This window comes from Misgurnus anguillicaudatus, chromosome 15, assembly GCF_027580225.2.
Source record: "Misgurnus anguillicaudatus chromosome 15, ASM2758022v2, whole genome shotgun sequence".
Lineage (NCBI taxonomy): Eukaryota > Metazoa > Chordata > Actinopteri > Cypriniformes > Cobitidae > Misgurnus > Misgurnus anguillicaudatus.
Window position 1 is genome coordinate 7431147 of NC_073351.2, and position 23486 is coordinate 7454632.

Sequence of the window (23486 nt, forward strand, 5' to 3'; positions counted from 1 at the left end):
AAATGGTTTATGCCATAAAACAGTACACTTTGACCCAATATAGTCCAGCTATGAGTAACCTAGCCTGGCTAACATCAGACCAGTCTCATAGAGAATAAGACGTGATTTGGGAACCACATGTTCATTTTCTCGTATTTGAGGCGTGGTTTACGAATGCCCAGAGCCGTTAATTGGGCGCTACGAATGTCTATCAAATGCATCTGTACGTAGCTCATAGCAATTGTTTCAATTATACCAGATGACGTATGTCGAGCGACATAAATTCAAACGTAAACAACTTTTATCGGGTACGTGTGCACACAGCTGAAAGCTATGCAACTAAACCGGTAGCTGTATATTGATATTGAAAAGCAACACAACTTAGTGGCACTGTGACAACCACAGTACAGGAGTGATGACAATATGATTTTAATAAATACCGCTTACCATTTATAAGTTAAGTGGACTTTGTTGACGACGATGTGCACACAACACAACTCACAATCTCTTTGTTAAGGTGCACATTAATGAGTGCACAATAGACATTTTAACAACTCACAATCTCTTTGTTAAGGTGCACATTAATGAGTGCACAATAGACATTTTAGTTCATTGTATTGAAGCATTTTCTCCTCCATGACTAACTAGGTTGAAAACACTTTTTTTATGTATGTCATGAACTGTTCTCTTTTTCATACAGAGAGGCCAACACCATATTCAGAGGAAATTCTCTGGCCACCCGCTGCATAGATGACATGATGAAGATTGTGGGCCGAAGTTACTTGACTGTCACTCTTAAACCTGTTCTCAATGAGGTCATTTCTTCAGCTTATTATTTATTTTTGACCTTAACCAAATGTGCTATATACACTATCAGATTTGTGGCTCTAAAGTTGTTAGCTTGTCAATGTGGATGCGCATTTAAATCAATTGCTTGTTTATTTTTCTAGATCTTTGAATCAAATAAAACCTGTGAGATTGACCCCATCAGATTAAAAGAGGGTGACAACGTGGAGGTCAATAAGGTAAAGAAAGTTTTCTTAGTAGTCCTAGATTCTGATTGGTCAGTAGATGTGTTTTATTTATGATAAAACACTCATATGACTGTTGCACCCAACAATTCTGTGTATCATTGCACTGCATCCTTAGCAATGTAAATATATGTAACCCGTGCTGGCAAAATAATTCGGAATGCGCACGGTTTATTATTGAGCTAGAGGCAAAAGTATAAATGTTGATTTTGGTCGAAATTGAGGTTTTAAAAAAAGTACATTCAGCCCTCATCTAGTGATCCCAATGCCCTAAATAGTTATTAAACATCTAAAATCATCTTTATTTGTATGTTTTCTGAGAGGTGTACCATCCTAAACGCTTAACCTACATTTTGGTTTCGATTTTAAAATATGCAGGAATTAGACAATAAAGTGCAGGAAGCGCTTGATGTTAAAAGAGTTATGAAGAGCGATAAGACATTAAAACGATCTTCCTCACGCTGACTTATTTTCACTTTGCGTGCCCAAGTCTTTTCACACATTTGCTGTATGATTTAACGAAATATGAATAGCCTAGTATTAGATTTTGAATTAAAAACTCTTGACAATTTATTTGGCCTTTATTATACATGTATGATGTGTAAAACACTAAGGGCATAGCTTTGTTAATTTAACGTGAACATTGCGTTATTGTGGTTGCTTGTCATCCATGTGTTTGGTTTATGAGTAGCACGGTACTATGGGATTGCAGTTACCACGACAGCTCCTCAAATATACCTTGAAATATATAGTTACCATAAAATTAACTTAATTATTTTGTGAAACGTATTTTCGGTCATACCGCCCACCACTTATTTTAGCTTTAATATTTGTATTGTGTGGTTAAGGTTTTTTAAAGCAATAAGCCCCAAGAAGCAGTGGGTTACCAGTGCATTTTATAACAGTTATGGGGCGTTGTTAGGCAGGAAATAAAAAGTTATAAAATGCACTGTAACCCCACTGCTTTGCGGAGCTTATTGCTTTTATAAAACTGTTACTTCATATGCATAGCAGGATTTCATAAAATAAAACACAAATAAGTACAAATATTACTCTTCCGCCAAACAAAGTATTTCCTTAGAATCAAGTGTGGCTGCAACAGAGCGCAATTCTCAAGCAACACAGAAGCAGCAAAGACACAATGAAAATATGATTTAAGACTGGTGGAGTTTATTTTTATAAATCAATAACTTTTATATTGTGCAACTGTTGAAGTGATGATCAAATATGCTTGGAAGCATGCTTAACTCTTTCCCAGTCAGCGTTTTTTGCCACCCAGTTTTAGTTTAATGCCGTACAGAAAAATGATCTTGAAATAAACATAAAATATCAAATTAAAGAACAGACCCTCCGCTTAAAAAAAAAAACGTTTCATCCTACCTTCATTTGTTCTCTTATCACCTCTCGAATTTTCAGCTAAAAGCGAAGATAATTCCATTTTTGTGAATAACTTTTGTAAGAGATCAGATTCAGAGCCTGATCAAAACACGCTGTTTTACAGTGAATGCATCAGTGTTTAAGTTTGGTAAGATCGCCACCCAGTGGATAGTGGAAATATGAATTAGAGGTTGAAACTTCTCAGGGAACGTTTTCTCTTTATTGACAAAATGACTCAACAATATTTATTGACATTTATCTGGATATCACCATTAATTGTGCAATTGTAGACAAATTAAAAATATGATTAAAGAGATTAAGGCTGCGTTTACATTTTGCATTAACATGCGATCTCGGTGATCCGTTCACGCAGATCCGATCATCCGTATATCAGGACACGGCGCGTTTACATTTGTCACATAAATGTGGCTTCTGTATCTGGATGTGTGATCGGATCCCGTTCGGGGAGACGCGCGCTGGGTGGATAGCTGTCAATCAAAATGGGTACAGCTGTCTTTAGCCACAGGATTTAGGGTTTTCGCGCTAACCGCAATCCCGTATTGTACAGTGCTACTGAGAAGCCAACAGCAGAGAATAACAAGCAACCCCAACAACCGTGATGTTCACATTTTAAGCGTTATATTTTTAGCTTTAAAAGCCTTACCTTTAAAAGCCTTATAGCGTCCGCACCGCGGATGAATGTCCTGTTTAACTTTAAATGAACTTGACTTTCACCCGCATGCTTTAAATCAACAACAAAATCCATGTGAAACATGACCGACTCCACTGTTTTATTCTGCCTTAATAAAGGGCTTTTGGCTCTGCCTGAACTTATATGTATATTTATATTTTAACCATGAACTGTTATGTTTCCTGGTAATTTTAATATGATTTAATTAAAAGAGCTAACAATTTCCTAAATTTCCTGTTCATAGTGCGTAGAAGTAATGTAATTTACAAACACATATAAGTAACCTTGCACAAAACCAACACTGAATAAATGTATTTGGTTAATGTAATTATGGTTTGTACGTGTTTTAAAGTAACTTTTAATGTGTTAAATGAGACAGAAATTGACCAGAAAGAAGTGCAACATTCATGTTGATACGTCACCATGGAAACTCAAACATTATTATAACGATCCTGAATTCTGCCATTAAAGATTAAATCTCTCTATGAATAGGAACATATACTGAATAACTTAAATACAGTCAGCAGTGTTAAATGCTTTTGAATATCTATTTATTAAGATACTTTTAAGCGGAGCTTCCATTGCTCCACAAATATGAATGTATGCGTCTCTCACCTGCGCTCCATGACCTAATTTCCTTTATTTTTGACAGCTGTCAGTGAGAGGAGATGATAGTGGGCGGGGTTTTTTGTGACGTTGACCTGTAAATGCAGATACGATGACTGGATTGCGTTTACATTACACTGAGATCCGATCACAATGCGTCCTCGACTACCTCTTCATCAGGACACACAGATCGGATAACATTCCGATCACAGACGCGTTTACACTTGTCTTTTCAATGTGTATGTGGACAACATCCGGATACAGGTCACATGTTAATGCCAAGTGTAAACGCAGCCTTAGTTTCATAAATCAGTACGCAGCAACAGTGACGCAGTGATACTTATGTAATGTGGTCTGAACTGTGGGTTTACCAGGGTATTTTATCACGGCTTAGAACGCGTTTCAACCAATCAGAATGAAGAACCCAAACTGCCCGTTTTATAATAAAGCAATAATGTTTTCGACGCCAGTGCTGTTTTGTGACTGAGGCATTACTGAAGGGGTCACATTTTAATAAATTGTTTCACATTTAAAATAAGTTAATCTGTATAAACACTATCTATGACATTCTGTAGATTTCTACAAAAAATGAATTCAATGAAATTGTGTGTGTGTGTGTGTGTTCTCAGGAGAACCTTCAGGGCTACGTGCAGAAAGTTTTTACATCTATTACACAATCTAGCTCCAGCTGTCCTCCTTTAATGTGTGACGTCTTCAGGTCACTCCGACAGCTCGCATCTAAACGCTTTCCAGGTATGGCATGAAGCATACACAAACAAATGGCTTTCCTGTAGCTCACTTGCACTGTAAAGTGATATTTTTTAAGTGTGTGTGTGCAAAACTCAAAATATTAAGTGATGTTTACTTCATTGTTTAACCAGTGTGCTAGAGCATGGCACAAAGGGAATGCACATACTCATAAAAATGTATGATGTCAATGCACTGTAAATCGCTTTGCATAAAAGCATCTGCTAAATGCATAAACAAATCAGTGCTCTTATTTAATCTCAAATTCAAACAAATGTGTTATTGCACATTCACTTTGCAATGCCCTACCCACAACATCATAGCATCCCAATAGCAGCATGCTTTTAACTAGTCAGAAAATATCTGCTAGCAACTACCCAAGGGCAAGCATTAGTTTTCTTTAGAAAATGTAAAAACCTGTGTTTTATTTATTAATTTCCTGACAGATTGTATTTGCTGAACACTAGGAGGAGCCAGAGACAAATGTCTACTAAATCTCTCTCTCTCTCTCTCGTTCTTTCTCTCTCATGTAGCCGATCCTCATGTGCAGTACTCGGCCGTCAGTAGTTTTATATTTCTGAGGTTTTTCGCAGTGGCCGTTCTCTCTCCGCACACGTTCCAGCTGCGTTCTCATCATCCTGTGAGTGTGAAACACAACCACATCACAGCCAACCTGTTGTAACAAACATGATTTACTTCCTTTATTTATCATGTGACTCATTTATTAATGCAAGGAAACATGCGTGTTGAGACAGTCATGTCTTTTCTCAGAATGATAAGTCACATACAAATATCCAAAGTAGAGGTATGAAATATCACCGAATAAAAATACGCTTATGGGAAATCTCTCTTTGAATTCCTCTCAGGACCCTGAAATTTCCCGTACACTAACTCTCATCTCTAAAACCATCCAGTCTTTGGGCAGCTGGGGGAGCCTTTCCAAGAACAAACTGGTACGTCAACTATTAGTCATATAATCCACAGCAAAACTTTGGTGTTTTCCAAAGTTTTCCCTGGCAGGGCTTTACCTTGATGGGTTTTATTTTCTGAAACTCCCCGTTGTTGTTTTTGTTCTGACCTTCTGAATTGTTTTTCTCCAGTCTAGCTTTAAAGAAACTTATATGTACGATTTCTTCAAGTTATTCCAAGAAGACGAATGTATAGAAAAAGTAAAAAAGGTAAGTACAGCAAACTAACTCAAGTTGTAACACAGAAATGATTTTCTTTGTCATGTGACAGTCGATAGAGGTGAATGTCTGTGTCTCTCAGATGTAAAAATTCTTACAATGGAAGCCTATGAGAAAAAAACATTACACCAGATAAACATTGAAATCCACACATTTACAACATAACTATTATGATTGGATCTCTAAAAAACGTAGTACTTACAAAGGCAAATTGCAGTAACTACCCCAATAAGTAAACATTGCTGTAATATCTATGCAAAGCCACAAAATCTGCTAATTTTTATGTGATGCACACAAATATACCAGAAATGGATTTAATGTAAAACGTGTATATTACTACTAAAAAGGACAACTTGAAAACACAAATTTCAAACATTTCTCTTTTGGATACATTAAAATGTGCATTAAAGCGCTCCTAACCTAAAAGCTGCACTTTTAAATGTGTTTCTAGCAGAAAATGTGTGTGCAGAAACATCTTGTTATTATACGAATCCATCTATTTTTTGTGTAATCTTCTTTAAACCACAACAGTCACACAAAACAGGCTGTTGGGGATCTCCTATCAATGTGATGTCACAGTGATTACACCTCAGCCATAACTGCTTACAGACTCACTTCTGCCAGAGACACATGTTTTGATGTAGTCCAAAGCACATGTGCTCTACCCCCCTACTTTACATACGGGGAGGGGAACAGAAGCTTTCTTTTGTATTTAAAGAGACAAACACAAAAACAGCACGTTTTTCATTGCAGCCACAAATGGCCATGTTCAACATCGTATAATGAAAGATATGTGGTGTATTTTGAGCTGAAACTTTACAGACACATTCTGTGGATACCAGAGACTATTTTTATATTTCTGAAAAAAACCTAGGTTAGGGGTCTTTTAACAAACATACAAGCTTTACATTTCTGTTTTTAAACCCTCTGGAACGTTTGGCCACTTAGATCTACATTGTACATTACTGTAAACATTTTTATTTTATTTTTATCGAAACAAAATTATTGTTTAATCAACAGCATGTCTCCACAGATGCTGTCCACAATGGTTAAAGGAATAGTTTACCCAAAAATAAAAATTTGCTGTTTATTTACTCATCAGGCCATCCAATATGTTGGTGAAATTTATCTTCAGTAGGACAATAAAGAAGATATTTTGCAAAAACCACAGTGCTCTGTGATTCATATAATGCAAGAAAACATGTACTGCCACTTTGCGTTAAAAAGGCAGATAAATTGGTATTATTGTATATCCTTCCTTTGTATGTATTTCTAAGAAGTGCGCTTTACCCTCCTGCTTTATAGGTGGCGCTAAGAACAGGGTTCCCACGGGTCCTTGAAATCCATGAAAGTTTTTTGAATCTGGGGGAAAAAATTCAAGGCCATGGGAAGTTTTTGAAAATATACATACATATACAGGTCATCGAAAGTGCTTGAATCTATTTTATGCAGAAGTTTTCTGGAAAAAATCCATATTATTCCTTGTGTATTGTAGGATAATATCATAAAAATTCTACACTTTGTAAGCACACGTGCTGAACTATTCGCTTTAAATGCTTATATCTTCTGTATGCGAATGTTGATTCATACCAAAATTTAGCTTTTTTGCATAGTAGTATTTGACACATGAAACATCTCAGGTTAGGTATTTAACTGTTCCTGAGAAGGGAACGAGACGCTGCGTCTCACTTGCCATACTTCCTGCGTCCCTGTAATGCCGTCTTTGGCAAAATTTCAGATAGCGATATACTTCCTGGCTCCCGCGTCACCCTGTCTTTGTCATTAAGCCTCACCATTGGTTGAATTTGATATACACAAGGCGTCCCCAAATTGTCACCGCAGTGACGCAGCACGAGTTCCCTCGAAAGGGAACTGTAACAATGTATCTTAAAAGGTAACACAATGTAACCTTGCTCTCACTTGAAATGTATCCCCACATTTAGTCCTTGAATTTGAGGGTATTGGACCTGGAAAGTCCTTGAAAGGACCTTGAATTTGAAGTTGACTAAGGTGTGGGAACCTTGAATATTGTTGCAAATAACGCTAAAATTTCTTGCAAAATACGATCGATTGGCATTACATGACGTCAGTGGGTCACCAGGATTCGTAGGGATTATTTCTATATTCTGTATTTTTGAACTCTTACATCATCATACTCTTTTATATTACTTTACAAATCACAGAGCACTGCGGTTTCTGCAAAATGTCGTCTTTATTGTTCTACTGAAGTAAAAATGTATCGGATGGCCTGAGGTAAGGCTGCTGCTTTTTCCGTTTCAAATAAAGATCACGATTGTTTCATGATTCTGTATGCCAACTAAACAAAATAACATATAATTTACTAGAGGTTCTGATAAATTGCTGCAATCCCTTTAAAAATGTTTAATTGGTTTGAATTATTTCTTTTTAAAATCTGAAAGATTCATTAAATTACTAATAAATATGTTTTATTAGGGGTTGAAAGAAGGTTTGCCATAGATCGTAGACATTAGGTAGCGTACACACCAAAGCGTTTATGCCGGCGTATGTTTTTAATTGTTTCCAATAGAAGTGCCGCACTTGCAGCTTGCAGGTTTTGTCAGTGCTAAGTGGCGTCAATCTGCGTTTTTGCGGCACTCCGCGCAAAGCACTAAGAATTTGGGTGAAATGCTCAGCTCATCAATGTCACTCGGCCATCCAATCACAGTGGAGGAGGGGCGGGAGCAATATCACAGCAACGGCGCATTATTCAACGACTGATAAACAAAAAGGCAGAAAACGCAACCATCTGTTGGTTCTTGTCACATGACCTGCGGTGCACTTGCGGCATTCAAAAAAGTTGAAATGTTTTCGATGTGGTGCGGACAAGCCTGAAAAAAACAAGTGTGTCACAGCACATGCGCGTCGCGGCCGCGCTGCTCCCATTATGAACGCGCATGCCGCACCCCTACATTTAAAATAACGAACTTGAGTGCACAAAACATGCGAAATGTGAATCGCCCCTCATAAGTACCAAAACGCTTAGCCGAAAAAACGCTGGCAAGTGCCCACAGTCGGCATCAGCCTGCCATTTTCAGCTGCGTTTAAATGTTTTGGTGTATATGCCCCTTTAGTGTTCATATATAAACTGTAAACTAATACCCCAGTACTTCTGTGATGATTTCAATATTTTAAATATATAATATAGAAAAGAATAATGATACTGTGTGGTTGAAAAGAGCTGTTTAAACCTATATATCAATATATTTGTTCATGTGGACAAGGCCTAAATCTCCCTGAATATTCTGCCTTCAGCTAATTTCTTCTGTCAATCTCTCTGTATTAGTTTTTAGATGAGATCTCCTCTAATGTCTCTAAGGAATCCAGCGGAGTGGAGGACTCATTTGTGTTGAAGGAGGGGTGAGTAAAAGACACCACAGTTCAAAGTCTGGTTATGTGATTTTTACTGCATTATAAAAGTCCAGGAAACCTAAAATTCTGTCAAATGCATATGATTGTTTAACAGAGAGGTACATAAACGGGCACAGGGCAGAAAACGGATAGGAAAGAAGAACTTTAAGAAACGCTGGTTACGTCTGACCAATCAGGAGCTGTCCTATCATAAGCAGAAAGGTGAGTGATCTCAGCTATGAAGACCATGATAAGAAACTTTCTGTTTGTGGGCAATCCTCCAGATCAGCTTTGAATTATGGCTGCCAAAATCCCAGAGACTTGTTTTTGCTGGCAGTGTTACATATAGCAAAGGTTATGTTGAAAATACATGAACCAAGAGTCACAAATTATCTTTAAGCGCCAGTTCCCAGTCTCACATTCTTGTTTGTGTAGCTCCTGTTCGTGTAGTGTGGTCGGTCTGTTCTGGATGTGAAACAATCTGTTTCCCTTATTTGACTTATGCAATTGCATTTATGTCATGGGTGTGGACTTGTGTTCAATGGTGTAAACTTGTCTATTAAGCAATGTGTCGAGTGCTTAGTATGTACTTGTATTTGTCACTTGAAATTGGTCACAGCGTGAATATTGTAAAGTAGCAGTGTTTTTGTTTTCAGTGGTTAGTGCCAGTATGCATAAAACAAGAGGGGGTTTGGCCAATACAATTCTGAGATAAGAAAGGGGAACTGGGGAAGCTAAGATATATTTATAGTTTTTAGCCTTTGAAAGATATGCAATGTATATGCTTTTTAATGTATTTTTTTATTTTTCACAAGTGTTCATCATTTTAATAAAAAGATCCAAATAACATAAAATAAAACAAATTTCTAGTTAAAATAATGAAGACTTTTTTTAGCACCGTTACACATTTTGTGTCTAAAAGCATGCAGAAAAATCGACTGCACGGTTTTCTTCCTTCTTTCTGAAGCGCTCTGGCACTTGCACTTCTGCAGCGTCCTCCATTGCTCAGCAAACATGAGTTCTCCATAGATCCAGTAATAAGTCTCCATGCATTGTTTCTTCTACTTGTGTCAAAACATTATAGCTGCTTGACAGATCATACAGCTCTGGGTAATATCCTTGTACAGCTATGAACAGGTGTTCCTCTATCTTGAGTTACGTAATGATACAATGCTTACATGATACAATATTGATAGGTAAAGGGTAAAGCTGCTTGTTTGACAAAACGGTCACATAAAAATACTACAAGAGCATTTCGAGGACTCGTACGAAGAAGTGCATTTTGAATCGCTTTTGAGATACTTTGACATTATCCACCTGTCTGATCTTATGGCACCTCGTGAAGTTAGGCACACCTATATTCAACTGTCTGCGGTATAGAAGGGATACAGCAATGGCCAAAATCTGGATAAGCGCTGTTTTATCCTAATCCAACCCCCAAACCTAACCCTGAACCCAACATCTTGCGAGATTAAGGCTGTAGCTGTATCCCATCTATCCCATCCACACCTGGATAACAGAGCGTAACATACCTGTATAACAGAGTGTAACACACATGTATAACAGAGTGTAACGCACCTGTATAACAGAGCGTAATGCTAATTGATAAAATAACGTACTGCAAATTGATAAAAGAGTGTAATGCACCTGGCTAACAGAGTGTAACGCACCTGTATAACAGAGGGTAACGCACCTGTATAACAGAGCGTAACGCTAATTGATAAAATAACGTACTGCTAATTGATAAAAGAGTGTAATGCACCTGGATAACAGAGTGTAACGCACCTGGATAACAGAGCGTAATGCACCTGTATAAAAGAGCGTAATGCTAAATGATAAAATAGAGTAACGCTAAATGATAAAATAGTGTAATGCACATGGATCACAGAGCGTTGATAAAAACCTGGATAAAAAATATAAATGGTCCTGGATAAGAGCGTAACGCATCTGAAAAACAGAGTATAACACACCTGGATAACAGAGTGTAATGCACCTGGATAACAGAGTGTAATGCACCTGGATAACAGAGTGTAATGCACCTGAAAAACAGAGTGTAACGCACCTGAAAAACAGTGTAACGCACCTGAAAACAGAGTGTAAACACCTGGAGTGTAACACACTAGAACCCCTCTGACGGGACCAAGTGGACCAATCACAACACTTGTGGTCCGCGTAGAACTGACGCGCTGTAAAAATTTTTTGGCAAGGTGCACGTCAGGCTACACAGAGCTATGCACAGGCTACGGGTAACCTATGGCGTAGACCTTATGCACGATTATAACATGGGCTTAACACGCCTGGATAAAGAGTGTCTCCAACCGCATGCTCGTTACAACCATGTCGCTCTCTATTTGAGCGTGCTTGCCACACATCTACATGTAAAATAACGAATTTACGTGCACACAAAAATGACAAAATGTGAATGAACCCTTATAAAATGTTAGTAAATATACAGTAAGAAAAATTATGGTATCTTCTGTAAACATTTCTGGTTGATGACACGTCTTTGTTTATTATCCATATTAAAGTCAACATTTCAAAAGAACTGATTCACAAAGATGAGTCAAACTTTCTACATCTATTGGTATTAAGTAGTATTACATCTTTTAGCCTCTTATTTAAACTGAGGTTTAAATAAGAGGCTCTATCTCTTACGCTACTAGTCAATACAAAAGAAACGAGAAGTAAACTTCCCTATTTACACTACATGATATTTATATTCTACATGATGTTTGAAGGGTTAATAAAAGTACATTGAATCATAACAACATTCACAGTGTTAGTTAACATTATATAGCCAGCAAAATAGTAAAGAATGATTAATATTGAAATCTTTCACCCAGCACTATGGAGAACAGTCGAGCATATTGACTGGTCATTACAAATTCTATCAGGTATGGACAAACAAATTTCATTCGATAAATCAGCTTGGCCGGTCCACTGGTGTATCATTACTGTAAATGTGATGAAGTACATGCTGAAACACAGAAAAATATTTATAATGTTATCAAATTACTGCAAGTTCACAACTTTATAGCATTCCGACCATAATTCCCACAGTTCCTTTGAGTGAGCTGACTCTGAAACAAGAGACACAGAAATTCCCAAGATGTGACATAGATGTCAAGGTCACAAACTGCAGATCTGGGTGACCGGCATGATGAGTGTTAGTCTTGTTGTAAAAATAAACATCTTTAGGTGTTGTAATCTCACAGCATGGTGGTTTGACCTTTTTTCTGAGGGACTGTTGTTAGTTTCAGCAAGCGTTGGGTTATAAGACAACTGATATAAGCAGAGTGAGTCGGTTCAAGGGCAAAGTAAAGCTTTCTTTTCATTAGTAATATATTTTAAATCTATAAAGCTATTTAAACAAAACTTACTCTGTTTGTGAAATCCAGATTAAATCTCATAATCTAATGATGAGATGAGGAGCAGCAAAGTTTCATTTCACTCATTGATTTCATGTTGATTTCAATCTTTGACATTTAACCCCCGGTTTCAGAAATAAAGCAATAAATCTACAGGTCTGAAAACACCCTTAATTTAAAAAAAACTGAGTGAGAGAAACTGATATTTGTAGCAATATCCAACAATACATTGTATGGGTCAAAATAATTAATGATTATTTAATGCCAAAAATCATTAGGATATTAAGTAAAAATCATGTTTCCAATTTTCCATAAATTTATCAAAAATTATCATTAGTAATATGTGTAGTTGCATGTAGTCCACAAAAGCCATTGTTTTATGTTGTTGCTGCTAAAACCGTCTATAAAAACTGGATTTTTAACTCTTTCCCGCCAGCGTTTAAAAAAAAATGCTAGCTAGCGGCAGCATTTTTATGATTTTCACAAAAATAAATGCCTTCCAGAAAATGTTCTTGTTTAAATACCGTATTTTCCGGACTATAAGTCGCTCCGGAGAATAAGTTGCATCATTCAAAAATGCGTCATTAAGACGAAATAACATATATAAGTCGCAGTGGACTACACGTTGCGTTTATTTAGAAAATTATTTCACAAAATCCAAGCCGAAGAACAGGCATTTAATCTGGAAAGGCAAGTTATTCAACTAAACAATAGCAGACAGAACAGCAGGCTGAATAGATGTCTGTATGTTAAAAATAATATTATCAGTTATTTAAATGATAAATTATAGCATACAGAACTTACCTGGAAGGTTGAATAGTCTAAATTAACCGAACAAGCCAACTAGCGTGAAATTTGCAGATTCGTCATTCCACATCACTGAATCCATTGAATTACATAAATACAGAAGCAGCATATAGCGGACTCTCGCGGCTGTAGATGGTAATGTTGTCTCTTCCCTCATAAATGTCAAAATTAATTCATACTGACTTACAAGGCGCACCTGACTATAAGACGCAGCACTAGTCAAGTTATGAAAAAAAAACGCGGCTTATAGTCCGAAAACTACGGTATATAAACATACAATATATCAAATGAAAGAACAGACCCTCTGCTTTGAAAAAAAAACATCTCCATTTGAGGATCACCTGTCAAATATGGGTAGGTTTCTTCAAAAACGCTACAATATCAATGATCAAAAAGCTACAATAATTGCATTTTGGTAAAGGAATTTCACAAACAGAATTTTTACTGTTTTTGGATCAGTGGAAGCTTCAGTGTTTTATAAGTTGGGTAAGAGCGCCACCTAGCAGATAATAGCGGAAATATGGATTGCCATAAAAACTCTCTAAATGCAATTTGTTTAACAATGTTTCTTATTGGGATTTTACCTTAAGCTCAGCTGTTGCTAGCAACATCAAGATCATGGGTTTGAATCCTACTGAAAGCACTCATAAAGTAAATCGCTTTGGTTCAAAGCATCTGCCCAATGCATAATGTCAATCTAATATAGAGAGATTCAGTATTTGATAGTGTTAAATGTCAAACCGCTATTTTTTTTATCTTTGCCCTTTTATAATAGGAAGTTAAAAGCCATTCCTTTCTGCCACAGTAGTTTATGGCTCCATTGAAATACTGCTAAAATGTCTATTACAAAGTAAGAAATAAGATTAAAAAGAAAGTTATTTTATGCATATATTATGAATAGCAAATGCATTTTAAAGTAATATTAGGGACCTTTTTATATATATAAAGCAAAATCAGCATTCAGGACTGGAAAATGATTTACTGATAATGTAAATGTTTCATTGGAAAGTCAAGCATACTGATATAAAAATAATTCAAACCTTGCAGACGTTAGTAAAGAAAAGCATTTCAAAGAAGAATCTCTGACATCTCTCAAACCAGCTGAAAGCATTTGTCTGTGTGTTGCTATGGTTCTCAGGCATTTGCATATTTTGGCTGTGCTGTGGTAAAAATATTGTACATCAGCAGAAGTGATAAAAATAGGAGTTTGTCAAATATGTAAAATGTGCATGAGAAACAACCGTGTGTGTTTGTATTGGCGTGGACGGGCGGGTGTGCTATCATCTCTTTGGGTCAAGGGTCATCACAAGATTCTTGAGCAAATGTAGTGTTTGTTTAAGAGCCACAATCTCCAGATGTTGTGTCCGTGTTACCCGCTCTGTAATTGCCTGCTATTGTAAATTCATTTCATAGTGTTGCTGATAAAGTGTGATTTTTATGTGAATGTCTGTTTGTTTTTGTCCAGGGAAAGAAGCATTGTGCACCATTCCTGTAAAAAACATCCTCGGCGTGGAGAAACTAGAAGAAAGTGCCTTTAACCGCAAAAACGTGAGTATTTAACAATGAGGTTTGTGCAGTGCATATTCCCAATGGTCAATATTCTGATAAAGTGTGTACCTTAAATGCACTTGTAATCGTTTAAAGGTGACGTATCATGAAAATCGGACTCTTCCATATTTAAAGGGGCCATGGCACAAGACTTTTTTAAGATGTCAAATAAATCTTTGGTGTCCCCAGAGCACATATGTGAAGTTTTAGCCCAAAATACCATAAAAATAATTTATTGTAGTATGTTATAGAATCCCACTTTGTAGGTGTGTGCAAAAATTTGCCGTTTTAGGTGTGTCCTTTAAAATGCAAATGAGTGGTTTGTTGCAATTGAAACTCAATTGTGCTGTGAATTATTTTCTCTTTTCTTTTTCTCTGCACTAAATGGCAGTGCTGTGATTGGATAGTGCAGATTAAGGGGTGGTATTATTATAATAAGAGCTCCTTATGACATCACAAGTGGAACCAAATTTCAACGACCTATTTTATCATGTTCTTGTAGAGAATGGTTTACCAAAACTAAGTTACTGGGTTGATCTTTTTCACATTTTCTAGGTTGATAGAAGCACTGGGGACCCAATCATAGCACTTAAACATGAAAAAAGTCAGATTTTTATGCCATGGCCCCTTTAAGTGCTATAATTGGGTCCCCAGTGCTTCTATCAACCTAGAAATTTAAAAAAGATCAACCCAATAACTTAGTTTTGGTAAATCATTCTCTGAAATTCTCATGTGATAATAGGTCATTAGTATTTGGCTCCCCTTGTGATGTCAGAAAGGGATAATACTGCCCCTTAATCTGCACTATTCAACCACCATTATGGCGATCAGTGTTTGCATTTCATCAGCTCATTAGCATTTTTAAAGGACACGCCCAAAAACATTGCACATTTTTGCTCACACCTACAAAACGGTAATTTAAACATGTTATAATAAATTATCTGTGAGGTATTTTGAGCTAAATCTTTACATATGTACTCATATTTGACATCTTAAATTGTAAATTGTCCCCCTCAATGAAATTTCTCATATTTGTGTCCAGATGTTTCAGGTAATCCATTCAGAGAAGCCTCTATACGTTCAGGCGGGGAACTGTGTGGAGGCCAACAGTTGGATAGAGTTGTTAAGTCAGGTCAGTCGCTGTAACCCGGGCAGACTCAGTGTGTTTCACCCCTCCGCTTACGTCAATGCGTCCTGGTTATGCTGCAAGGAAGCGAACGAGAACGCCCCGGGCTGCAAACCCTGCACAGCGTAAGATATTTTATTAACTGAATGTATGAGAGGTGGGCAGGGAATTTGCATTTGGTTTATGTTTAAACATGAACACATAACTCTTAGTTTTATATTACTGTGCATGACATGTGCTACCTGTTTATTCTGTGTCCTATAGGACAATGTTGGCTAATATTCAACTTGACATCGACTGCGACCGAGAAACAGAGCGAATCTTTTTCTTCTTCTCATCTAACCTCTCCAGACTACAGAAGATGGAGGGTGTGTATGAATGCATAATCATCTATTTTGCACAATTCATTTGTGTATAAAATGTTCATTTATTATAATCAATGTAAAAACATTTCATCCTCTGCAATGCATTTTCTTTTCTGCTGACAAAATCAAGGCCACACAGGTGGGAAAAAATACTATTAGCCAATGCAGTATTTCCATGTACAGTCCATCCAGTCAAACCCCAACAGACTCCCACCCTTATATTCCCATCATTAAATATATATTTGACTTGGAAATGTAGTTTGTCAAAAGTTTAGACACGCATTCATTTTTTATTAATGATATTTTCCCCAGTCATCAAAACAATGCCACCATGTAGGAGACCACTGATTTTGGATGAGTTTAAAAAAAATTCACCAAGCTGTAAACATATTTAGTTCTGCAGAAAAGTTGGGAATTTTAACATGGTGGTCTATGAGATTGACTCCCTTTTGGAGCCAGTCGATGAATTGCAGTTTAAGTCACTTTTGTGTTGGCTTTTATTGAGAGGCCAGGTTGCCCCTTGTTGTACATATGGGTATTTTTAACGTTCTTATAAAATGTTTAAACAGCAACAGGAATCCCTATGTGCAAAGGAAGACATATTAAATGTTCTTGCCATGTTATAAATTGTGTTGTTATATTTGGGGATGCACTTCGTCTTTGGCCGACTTGCTTTCACATTTCAGTCGAACCACACCAGAGTGTTTGGAAGCGGACCCAACGCATGTTCAGGTGTCAGGTTTACACTTACTCCAATGAACAGCACCAACTAAGCAATCGCACCGAGTGTGAACATACTCTGAATCAATGTTTTGTAAAGAAATGCATACACGCTGTATTCAAACTGCAAGTCTTTAGATCAAACGCGCCTTAAGACGACGAGGAAAATGTAGTCAAGCGTGTCCAAATTTTTGAATGTAACGCTTCTTTGTCTTCTATTAAAAATCACGTTAGACGGTTCCAGGTGAGCACAGGGGCGGCGTTTAATCAGTACGTGACTGAATCCATGTGTCTTTGTCCGCAGATGCCTGTGCCGGTATGTCTGTCTATCTTGGGCAACAGAAGGAGCAGGAGGAGTATTCGGCCTTCACTATACAGGACCCTAAAGAGACCTTCCGCACCATTACAGAGCTCAGAGCCGTCCTAGAGGAACTGCAGGCTCATCACGACTTAAAGGCAGCGCTAACCGATGAGCCAGGCACTATGTAAGACAATTACTATATTATTTAAAGAATAAAATACTGCTTTAGGTCTAACGTGCACAGTATGCAAATGTGATGTGTTTGTGAATATCCAGATAAGCATTTGCCAAAATGTATAATATACAGAACAGTGCATACTGTATCCCACAATGCAGTGCACTCAGTTTGACCTTCCATATACACTGAAAAAAGTAAAAGTTGGATCAGCTTAAAAATGACTATGAACGCCTAAAAAGTTTTTTGTTACTTAAATTTTCTCACTTTAAGTAAAACATGTAAGTTGAAAATGTTTAAATTACCAACTCAAGTAATTTTGTAAGTTTTTTTACCCTCAATTTTTAAGTTTAAAGTTGTTACCAAGTGAAGTTTTTTTTAGTAGAGCACCTTTCACTTTGTACTAAACCACAATGATTGAAAGATTGTAACAGAAAAAAGTGGTTTTCATTTTGTCACTTTCTTGGTAAAGAAAACACGTTTTTACCGAAATTAGTCAAAATGGATTTATAACGTTTTGGAACCAAACTTTTTATACAAAATTAAAATGCAAAATAAAATTTTATTTCAAAAGCAACTAGATTTATGGTATTAAATCACTGATTTTTAACATGCAATATAGTGTAGAGGTCTTCTCGGGTCCAAAGAAATGGACCCGACCCAAAATGACCCGAATCACTTTTTGCCCGAACCCGACGTGCATAAATATTTTTTTTAAGAAAGACCTGACCCGAGACAAACCAGAGAAATTTAGACCTGAGTCTGACCCAAACCAGTGGCAATTAATTTTTAACACGACTGGACACTAGGGTCGTGTTCGATGCATCGATGCGTCGCGCTCCCATTAAAAAGACCTGTCTAAAATCTATTCTGAATCGTAAGGCTCTGATTCAGTGTTTCATGCACAGCTTGTGCATGTACTACGGCTCCGTGATCAGTAGGAAGTCCTTATCAATCTAAAATCACTACAAGTTTGACTCGTTTATAACGTGCATTTAAAAAAGCAACACTCGTCAAACACAATCATTTAAAATATTCTTTATTATCATGAAAATACCTTAAACAATCTGAAGAACACTTCCTGGAATAGTGATAGTAATGCTACTTCTTCTGTGGCACAAATGGTGAATCTAAGCGAGAGCGCCCCCTGGCTTTTGGATGTGGCTGCATTTCACCGTAATTCATTCAAATTCATTCATTGAGAAAACGCGCATTTGCCCGATTAATTGTCACAACCCTACTGGACACGTATGTATGTAATGTAATGTAAATGGTGTGTGCAGTCTGCAGCCCCACACACACCAGTAAGTCGGGTTTTCAGATCTAAGTGGAAAATGTAACAAAGTATTTTAAAGTTTATTTTATTAAAGTAAAAGAAACCTTATCCACCTAAGCCTAAAAGAACTAAAAATATCTTTAGTGTTTTTGGAAGTATCCTTTTAAGGTCTAAAATTCAAAACATTTCCCAATAATAACTTTTGAGCCATTCACTTATAAATGATGCAGTAAAATCAGCGGCGGCTCGTGACTCCTCATCCGAGGGGCGCTAATTCAAAATAAGTGTTCGGAGTATCGTGTGCAGGTTCCCTTTTCCAAAATATGTGTCCTGCGTGTCGAGAGATCCTGTGTGCATCACGTGTTTTTTCAAAAAAACCGTTTATGATAAAAGAGACGCTCACGTTCACCAAATATACGCAAGACTCCCTTAACAGTAAACTCTGATTACGCATGAGATTATGCGAGTATCTGGAAAACGCGAGATCATAAACCCTTTAGATGCGTCTGCAGGAGGCACTTATTTTGGCAGGACACGTGATGCACATACACGCACTCGACGTGCAGAACACATATTTTGAAATAACAAACCACACACATGACGGGCTACATACAAGTTGTGTGACGAACTTCGCATTGTGCACCCTCAAGTCAACGGCCGCCACTGAGTAAAATGCAAAATGTCTTAATTTTCTTCACTTTTTTGTTTTGCAGTGAGAATCCTATAGTGGGAAAGACAGCGTAACACTTTGGCTATGGGACCAAGTAATACAGATACAGCCACACCAGCAGATGGCGCTGTGTTTGTCAACACGGAGGAGCACCGTCCAGGCAGAACCTCTGAGAACATTTAGACGACAGGTGCCAGAGTCCACACGTGACTGAATCCACGGCATACGTGGAAGAATTTGGCCAGTCGAGAGTCGAATGAAGTATCCGTGAGTCGCTGTCCATGGGATCATCTGAGCTCTTTCCTGTGTGTGTGTGATATACATTATTTAAGATTGTTCAGTAACCTCAAGGGTCGGTTCGCACAGCAAGAAACGATTCTCAGCACCTCTTATTCATTCCTAACCAGGCTGTGAAAGTCCAGACATGGCAAATTTGTCTGAGAAATTATAGCTGCTAAAATCCTCTTTGAAAGAACTCCAACTTCCATTTATTTTCTTTTTCCATCAAAGTCAGATTAACTCCGTCAAAGGGAATATTCATATTTTTATCATTCGTTAATGCCATTTCCTTTTGTGTGTGTGTGTGATTTTCTGTCTGGTTGATAAAAATAATCTGCCTTATAAATTCAGTGGAGGTACGTACAGTCCCACACTTGTGTATGAATTAGGGAGTAACTCAGAAGCACTTTAGATATTTGGAAAGTTCCAGATGAGGTTGTTTTAGATACGTGGTATCAATCTTTTTTTTCCCAATATTGATCAGTTACATGATCAGCTCTTGTGTAATGTTCTGTAGATAGCGTCGTTCATATCCGGTAGAGTTTTACTAGCTATTTTTCTTATGCCAAAGAAGTTGTTTTGTAGGTTTTCATGACTTGAAAAGGGTATACATGTAGTTTTATAATTATAGAAATGGAAAATGAATATCTATATTTCATTAATGTGCATTTTGGGGGCATCATACATTTTGATAAACCATGAAGAAAATTTGAATCCATTTTTGTACGTTTATTTACCCGTAACTACCGTGACAAACGTTTGGATATTTTATTGTATGCTGTCTTAAGCTCTGTGCCAAAACCTAGTAAGCCAACCAACATTTTAAGGCAGGTGCACCTTTCAAAAGGTTTCAAGATTGTCAAGTTATTTTGCCACCATCTAGCCTTTAATCAAAGACAATGCAATTCCACAATACCATAAAACAATTCAATATGGTAGACAAATCAAGTATAAACATACTCTTGCTTGACAAAAGTTTGCTTAAACCCATTAACTGGCGCTGTCCTGTGAGCGGGACACCTGAGTGTACGTCAATATTTTGCATGTAAATTTTAATCTATCACAACAAACTATATGTCATTGGAAAGGTCCAAGAATGTAGTTTCATATTTCAAAACATTTTTTAATACCAATGCAGTAATAATGCTGCAGTGACAGTAATTTATTAATTTGTGACGAGTATGCAGCAAACCGTTGACACCTAGTGGCTGTTGTTGGTAAAACCACTAAAAGTGTAACACAAACCTTTTTTTGTGTGATTATTTTATGTATAAAATAAATACTTTATTGAATTATTTTAATTTATTACAATAACCATTTTGAAACAAGACCAAGACTTCTAGACCAAGGTGTACATAACTCCCCCCTCAAGAAAAGCTGTGCCAGTTAAGGGTTAACATGAAATCGTTATTTATCCGTGCACTACTACGTGCACTAGTTTAAAAGAGTATTTGTGTGAAACATATGTCGCCTATGTAGACAGCAAGCAGCTGACTAAGGTTTGGGACAGAGCTATAACTGTAAATTGTTTGGTGTAAAGTCACAATCACTCGTGTCATGTTTGTGATGTCACAGTTTTTCCATTGGTTGTCCTGTTATGTTCGGATAGATTACAGGTCTACACTTACAATCAATCTAGTTTTGACTTGCTGTATTGTCTTTGGAAATAATATGTCACATTGCTTTTCTGCCTATAGCGGTCTAAATCAGTCATTCTCAAACTGGTTTCTTATTATACAAAAACAGGGCACGGGTCTGTTCTGGTAGGTTTGAAGAGAGCACGGAAATTCAACTAAATAATATCGAAAAAAAATTAGGGCTGTCAATCGATTAAAATATTTAATCTAGATGATTGTCATGAGTTAACTCGTGATTAATCGCAACTTAATTGCACATTTTTATCAGTATATTTACCTTAATTTAAAAAAATTACGTTTTTAATACTTTAATCAACATGGGCATGGACAGATATGGATGCTTTATGCAAATGTGTATTTATTATTAGTAAAAGCGTCAGCAAAGATAATTTTAAGTCTTTAAATCTTAAAATCGCTGGTTAAAATAAAAGATTTGGCATACACAAAGTCAAAAAATATATCAATACATGTTCAACTTTTTTCTTTTATTGTTTGATAGACATCGTTTTCGAGTCTTGTCGCTCTTATTAACTCTTTTAACATCAATTTATGCATTTTATTTTCTAAACAGTCCTTCCAGAAAACTTTGATTTTTTTGTGATTGTTGCGGGCAAAAATCCTTGATCTCTTGTGGCACGTTTTCTTAAAAAATGCGATGGAATATGCGGGATATTTATACAATTTTATGCGATGAAATTGCGGGAACTTGCAAAAACTGTTTGCAGCTTTTCAATGATGTTCACGTCACATAATCACGTCACTTCATAACGTTCCCATGGCGCTTGTGTGAAGTAAATGCAACATTTTTCAACTTTCTGCTAAGATATATGTGATTTTTGCTACGAAAATGCGGGGGTTTGGAAATCATGCATGCCTCGCATATTTTGCGCACGGAAATATGCAATTTATGCTGCGAAAGTGCGGCGTATTTGAAAAAATACGCATTTTTTCAAATACGCCGCACTTTCGCAGCATAAATTGCAGATTTCCGTGCGCAAAATACTGAAAATTTCCCCCACATAAATATGCGTACTTTGGCTGATTATGCGTTAAATTATGAGATTGTATAATCGTGTTTTTCTGGAGGGACTGTCTAAATGTTTTAAACTGAAAATAAAATCTGAAGACGCACAAGTGGATGGGAACACATTCTTAGTTAAGCATCCCAGAAAACGTACAAATAAAGATCATTTTAGACGTTTGCTGTCCATTTACTTTCTAAGGCTGCGTCTCAATTTATCCAACAACATGCTAGGCCAAGGGTCAAACCGAAATTTTGCATTGTATTAATCACACATTAATAAAACTAGTGTCATTAAATTAATTTACGTTAACTCGTATTCATGTCTTCATTTTGACCACCCTAAAAAAACAAAGATAACAAAATAAGCTTATCACATTTTATAAGGGACATTTATTTTGTAATTGCTTTTGTAAATCATATTTTGACTGGGATTAATTATTGGATAAAAGGTTATTGCATAACCCTGTGTTGGGTCAAAAAGGGACAAACACAATCTTTAACCTAAGCTGATATGTATCAACTCAGAATGCTGGGTTGTTTTAACCAAATTTACAAAGACTGCAAATGACCTCTTCTTCAAAAACCATAATAAATAAAATAAAAAGCAGGTTTAACTGTATGATTTATTGGCTTAAGATCATGTAATCATTGAAATTCGATGTTGTATAATAAAACCAGTTGAGAAGCACTAGTTTAGATCTGCTAAAAGCTAGCTAGCATATGTGTGTTAGCATGCATTTGAAGTGTACTTAGCGTCATCTTTAATTTGACCTTTTATAAAAAGAAATCAATTTTTTTATTTAAATCATAAGGGACCTGCAAAGTGTTGATATTTGATGAAAAATTGATTGAAGTTTTTTTATTTTATGCTGTCCGAATGTTCTGTTCTGAACAAATGCTAGTTAAAAAAATGATCGTGTATGTTTTGTAAGAAGATATTTTCTTAATCAAGATTTATAAAGCATTGATAAAGAGACGAACAGTTCCGTCGCGAACGATTTATGCAATATTCACAATTTTCCATTTGATATTTGTCTAGTTCCTGTTCATTTGTCTTTTTTATGTTTTTGTAACACACTGTGACCTGAATGTTAACATGATTTGTCAATGCATTGACTGAAAGGTACATGAATGTTATTGTGGTACTGTGAGGCTTCATCAGAAATGTGGTAGTGGTCAACCTTCATTCATATCCACTGTCTG

The 23486-nt window shown here is 36.6% G+C and overlaps 1 protein-coding gene across 1 annotated transcript in view; it reads left to right on the forward strand.

Annotated features, from left to right (window-relative positions):
* rasa2 (RAS p21 protein activator 2) overlaps positions 1–22195 on the forward strand; it is a 66913-nt gene extending 44718 nt beyond the window's left edge. Inside the window, exons 12-24 of the mRNA XM_055173367.2 lie at positions 680–794; positions 930–1004; positions 4314–4437; positions 4965–5071; positions 5298–5384; positions 5532–5609; positions 8923–8996; positions 9103–9209; positions 14628–14710; positions 15753–15961; positions 16101–16204; positions 17226–17406; positions 19387–22195. Coding sequence (XP_055029342.1) covers positions 680–794; positions 930–1004; positions 4314–4437; positions 4965–5071; positions 5298–5384; positions 5532–5609; positions 8923–8996; positions 9103–9209; positions 14628–14710; positions 15753–15961; positions 16101–16204; positions 17226–17406; positions 19387–19417 — 1375 coding nt within the window. The 3' untranslated portion in view covers positions 19418–22195. The remainder of the gene's footprint in view (positions 1–679; positions 795–929; positions 1005–4313; positions 4438–4964; positions 5072–5297; positions 5385–5531; positions 5610–8922; positions 8997–9102; positions 9210–14627; positions 14711–15752; positions 15962–16100; positions 16205–17225; positions 17407–19386) is intronic.
* Positions 22196–23486: the final 1291 nt, after the last annotated feature.